This window comes from Malus domestica, chromosome 13, assembly GCF_042453785.1.
Source record: "Malus domestica chromosome 13, GDT2T_hap1".
NCBI lineage: Eukaryota > Viridiplantae > Streptophyta > Magnoliopsida > Rosales > Rosaceae > Malus > Malus domestica.
Genome location: NC_091673.1, coordinates 33,550,902 through 33,556,616, shown reverse-complemented (window position 1 = coordinate 33,556,616; position 5,715 = coordinate 33,550,902). Strand labels below are relative to the sequence as shown.

Below are 5,715 nucleotides of genomic sequence, written 5' to 3'. Positions count from 1 at the left end.
TTGTAATGCATGAACCTCTCAAATTATACAAGAAATAGTCCTTTGAATAAAGGGAACTTTAATAAAAAGCTCCCGGTACTGTTCACTTTAACGAAAAACCACATTTTTACACTAAAAAGTCAATCATGGTACTATTCGCTTTACCCTTTATTTTGTCCTTATCATTAAAACTCAAAGTTTTCAAGCCATTTTTATTAGTTTTCCTTTGAATAAAACGGAAAAGCTATATTTTCCCACATAAAAAGGGAAAGATATTTAGAAAAATACTTCTAAAACAAGAAGAAGAAATTCATGTTGAAAGGAAGCTAATTAAGCTCTTTCCCGTTGCAATGGGCGCCATTAATTATTCCTTGTATCTGCAGTCTGTCTTTCCTTAAAGTTCGATTTTCTGCATAAATGGGTGTTAATTATTCAATTAAATCTAATTAGGAAAAGAAAAGAAAGAAATATAAACAAACTTGGGAGGACGCGTTTTGCATAAATCTCCAACCGGACCTGATTCGAGTTTCATGCTTTCATGGAATTAAATTAACAACACCCCTCTTCATATAGTTTTTTTATTTTTATTTTTTAGTACAACGATATATTTTACACTAAGAGGAGGGTGAGTTCGATTAAACCACATAATGGACAACCTTATTTGGTATCAAGTTCGCCATCCACGAGATTCAAACTTAAGACCTCTTATTTGTAAGTGAAGATGAATACTATTAAACCATAGTACTGAGTGACCCTCTTCATATAGTGTTTTTTTTTTGTCAAACCCTCTTCATATAGTTAAGAAAACTAATTTTTCATAAAGAATTTTTTCTCCCATTTTAAGCGTGAATCAAACAGCGTTGCTAATTTACTCACATTATATTACATGTTTAACTAATGTATTAATATACTCTAAAATGTAAACTCGTCACCCATCTAGATACATTATTACGCAAACTAAAAATATTGAATTATAATTTAACAAACCATACTTTAAATCTCGAGTAACAATACATAGCAGCAAAAATGATACTCTTATTATCTAGTTGTACCATTACTTATACTATCTCTTTAATAAATATAGAATTTACATATATTGGCAGGCCTCACTTTTATCAAAGAGATGATACAAGTAATAGTATAACTAGATGAATTACTGTGCCAAGTTTTTTAAATAATGCTCTCCTATTGGCTCATCAACACTGCAGCTCCAAGCCTCCAACTGGGTCCCAGCCTTCCTATTCGACACAGACACATGACAACTACTCACCTCACCACCGATTATTATATAAGAAAATATTTAATTATTTTGTTCTCGTATTATGTATTAGGGTAAATTACATAGTAGCCCCTCAGGTTTGAGCTCTATTGCAATCTCATACAACATCTTTAAAACATTTCACTTTCATACCTCAAGTACTATTTTATTTCAATTTCATACAACCGTTAGATTTTCCATCCATGGATCTGTTAAATGCTGACGTGGCTGCCACATATATGACACGTGGCTGCCAAATGTCTGCCACGTGACAAATAAAATAATTTTTTAATTTAAAAAAAAAAAAACATATTTGTCACTTTTTTTTTCTTCTCTCTCTTCTTCTTCTTCTCTCTCTTTCTTCTTCTTCTGGGTTCGGACCTTTTTTTTTTTTTTTTTTTGTCTTCTTCTTCTTCTTCTTCTTCTTCTCCCTCCTCCTCCTCTTTCTTCTTCTCTTCTTCTTCTTCCTCCTTCTTCTGGGTTCGGTGCCTTTTTTTTTTTTTTCTCTCTTTCTTCTTCTTCTTCTTCTTCTCTTTCTCTTTCTTCTTCTTCTTTTTCTTCTTTTTCTCCCTCCTCCTCCTCTTTCTTCTTCTCTTCTTCTTCTTCCTCCTTCTTCTTCTGGGTTCGGTCCTTTTTTTTTTTCTTCTCTTTCTTATTCTTCTCTTTCTCTTTCTTCTTCTTCTTCTCTTTCTTCTTCTTCTTCTTCTGGGTTCGGACCTTTTTTTTTTTTTCTTCTTCTTCTTCTTCTCCCTCCTCCTCCTCTTTCTTCTTCTCTTCTTCTTCTTCCTCCTTTTTCTGGGTTCGGTCCCCTTTTTTTTTTTTTTTTTTTTTTTTTTCTTCTTCTTCTTCTTCTTCCTCCTCCTCCTCCTCCTCTTTCTTCTTCTTCCTCCTTCTTCTGGGTTCGGACCCCTTTCTTTTTTCTTTTTTTTTTCTTCTTCTTCTTCTTCTTTCTCCTCCCTCCTCTTTCTTCTTCTTCTTCTCTTTCTCTTTCTTCTTCTTCTGGGTTCGGACCTTTTTTTTTTCCTTCCAATTTCAGGTTTTAAAAAAAAAAATTAAAAAATTATTTTATTTGCCACGTGGCAGACATTTGGTAGCCACGTGTCATATATGTGGCAGCCACGTCAGCATTTAACAGATCCATGGATGGAAAATCTAACGGTTGTATGAAATTGAAATAAAATAGTACTTGAGGTATGAAAGTGAAATGTTTTAAAGATGTTGTATGAGATTGCAATAGAGCTCAAACCTGAGGGGCTACTATGTAATTTACCCTATGTATTAATATCTTGTAAGAGCACTTCCAACAGAAGCGAAAGAGGCCGGCACCTGGTGGAAAAGGGATTTAAACCAATCCACTCCAACCCATGGAATAGACTGGCAATCAGCCCAAGTCAGTCTCCAGACCAGCCTAAAATCAACTGACCAAGGGATCGGCTGTTCTTTTTTTTGAGCCTGGAGTGTGGCCTTCACTCACACGTGGGCGCAAGTAGCAGACAAGAAATCAAAGGCGGGGCCCGTTGGCAGGCGCACTCAAATGTCACCCGGGTTCGGCGACGTGGCCCACTCTATGTCGTTGGATTTCCAACAGCTAGTTTTTCTATACCGTTGGATTTCCAACAGAACAAAAATTTGAATTTCACTTTTAAACTCAACGGTCCACGTTCCCCCCTAAAAAAAAAAGGCCCAACAGTCAGAATTATGACCGTTGGTCACGTGAGAGCTTATAGGCTGTTGGATTTGAATATTTTTAAAATCCAACGGTTCAGATTAATTAACAACAATAAAATTTATTAAAAATTAATTAAAATTTATGAATTTTTTTTTAAAATACAGAAAAAAAAAAAATTCTATAAATACATAACCCTCATTTTCTACCTTACACCACATTTCAATATTTTCTAGACTTTCTACACTTTGTACATTTCAATAGTTTCTACATTTTGAGAGAAAAAAATGAGTTCGTAGAAGCTCATTGAAGATGTTACGTTGCGTGAATGTTGGGTTCACACTACTCATGACCCGATTACAGGTAATGAGATGGATAAGCGAGAAATGTGGAGTAAAATTACTAAAGCGTTTCACAATGTACATGGAAAAGACGGCAAAATTAGTCAAGGTCTTCAAGGTCGTTGGAAAAACTCAACTCATCCTTTACTTGTTGGAAAAACGCCATCTCTCATGCGGAAATCTATTTACAAAATAGTACTTTCGGATAATGATACGTGATGTGATGAGATTAGTTAAAAATCCTATCCGAAATTAAAACTATTTTATTTATTTATTCTTTTATAAAAAAATTTAAAATATTTTGAATGGGCTGGGTGCCAGATCATTTTCTAGGGGTGGAGATCGTTTGTGCCAGCATATTTTTAGACTTTGTGCCATTTCATCTTTTTAGGAGTGGAGATGCTATTGGCCTAATACTGTTCATTGTGATCTATCATTGTTCACTGAGTGAATAAATGTGTTAGATGCTAGATGTTGGCGCAGAGTTTTTAAGGATAGAATTGCTTTAATAACACCAGGGATCAATTAACAAACTTTCTCCTAATGATATTTTGCGTGGTTGAAATTCACCCACGTGTAGCTCTCTCACTGGTCAACACCAGATTTTCCCTCTCACTGGATAGATAACATCAGCACTCGCCATTAGGCCTCTGGGAGCACACCTACAATTCTACTCGCTTCTCTCTAACAGAAGCTCCACGCATTCGCTAACAAAGTTACTCCCTCCGACGTCGTTTTGAGGATATACATGGGCCTCCAAGACTCGTGGACTGCCGCAGCCGTCGGCTTAGTCGACAAGCCCTGCGGCTCCTGCAAGACCTTGGCGGCGGCCTTGTTCTGCCGAGCTCACTTGGCCTTTCTCTGCCTGGCCTGCGACTCCAGGATCCACCCCGCCAACAAGCTCACCACAAGCCACCAGCGAGTCTGGATGTGTGGGGTCTGCCAGCAAGCCCCAGCCGCCGTCACCTGCAAGGCCGACGCCGCCGCTCTCTGCGTCAGCTGCGACGCCGACATCCACTCGGCTAACCCCCTCGCCCGCCGCCACGAGCGGGTCCCGGTCGAGCCTTTTTACGACGCCGCCGAGTCCATCGTCGTCAAGTCAACAACTGGCCTGTCATCCGCCGCCGCGGCTCTCAACTACCTCGTCCCAAACGGAGACGTTGTATTTAACACTAAAGACATTGAAAACAACGCCGCGTCGGGCTGGCTGATCCCCAACCCGAATTTCAACTCGAAGCTCCATATGGATATCGCTCCGGACATCCTAAAGTCCTCCGATGATCTCATCTTCCCCGAAATGGATTCGCTGCTGGAGTTCGATTACCCTACCTCAGTACACACTATTTCGGGTTCGGGTGCGTGTAATGACAGCGTTGTTCCGGTTCAACCCGACCCGATTCCACCGCCATCGTTCAACATGAACTACAACGTTTCGGGTCCCGCCGATCACAACTGCTTCGACCTGGACTTTTGCAGAAGCAAGCTCTATTCTTCCTTCAGCTATCCGACTCAGTCCCTCAGTCAAAGCGTACGTAATCCGAATTGAATTAAACTATCTTCCTCCGATGTTTCGGTGCAAAATTTGACGTTTTCCCGAAATTCCGTAACTGTGTACTGACTATTGTGGATATTTACGTGTTTTTCAGGTTTCGTCCTCTTCCTTAGATGCCGGAGTTGTTCCCGATGGAAACTCCCTCTCCGATAAACCGTATCTTTTCGGCCGAAACGCCAGCAGCAACGGTTCGGAACCGGGAGATATATCCTACTCTTTCGGCCCAAAAGCCAACAACAAGGTTTCGGAAGCCGGCGTACCGGTCTCGGCAACTCCTGCGAGTCAACCAGCGACTCAGCTCTGCGGACTGGACAGGGAGGCGAGGGTATTGAGATACAGAGAGAAGAGGAAGAAACGCAAGTTCCAGAAAACAATCCGATATGCTTCGCGGAAAGCGTATGCCGAAACTCGTCCGAGGATCAAGGGCCGGTTCGCGAAACGCAACAAAACCGAAACCGACGTGGTGGATCGCATCTATTGCTCCAGGCCGGGCACTTATTTTCCGGACCCACAATTCGGCGTCGTTCCGACGTTTTGACAATTGGGGATTATCTATTTTATTTTGGAGTGTGGTGTAATGATTGGTCAGCCGTGATTTATCGTTTTCGTTTTTTAACTTTTGAATGTTTTAATCGGCCTTTGTAAGTCTCTATCATTTAAATTTGATGCAAGTCCGTAAAGTCTCTCTCTCTCTCCCCTTTCGTTTTCACCCGAAGAAAAATAAGAATTTTAACGAAAAATTTTCGGTACTGTTCATTTTAACAAAAAATCATATTTTTATACTAAAAAATCAATTCTGGTATTATTTATTTTACCTTTTATTTTGTTTGTATTATTAAAACTCAAAGTTTTCAAGCCTTTTTTTATTAGTTTTCCTAAGAAAAATTTAATAAAATGAAAATAAAATGATCTGTCAAGG

The 5,715-nt window shown here is 39.4% G+C and overlaps 1 protein-coding gene across 1 annotated transcript; it reads left to right on the top strand.

Annotated features, from left to right (window-relative positions):
- The first annotated feature begins 3,737 nt into the window (after nucleotides 1-3,737).
- LOC103405187 (zinc finger protein CONSTANS-LIKE 5) lies at nucleotides 3,738-5,476 on the top strand. Its single transcript, XM_008344156.4, has 2 exons — nucleotides 3,738-4,772; nucleotides 4,891-5,476. Exons 1-2 carry the CDS (start codon nucleotides 3,993-3,995, stop codon nucleotides 5,332-5,334), a joined length of 1,224 nt encoding a protein of 407 aa, XP_008342378.1. The 5' UTR covers nucleotides 3,738-3,992; the 3' UTR covers nucleotides 5,335-5,476.
- Nucleotides 5,477-5,715: the final 239 nt, after the last annotated feature.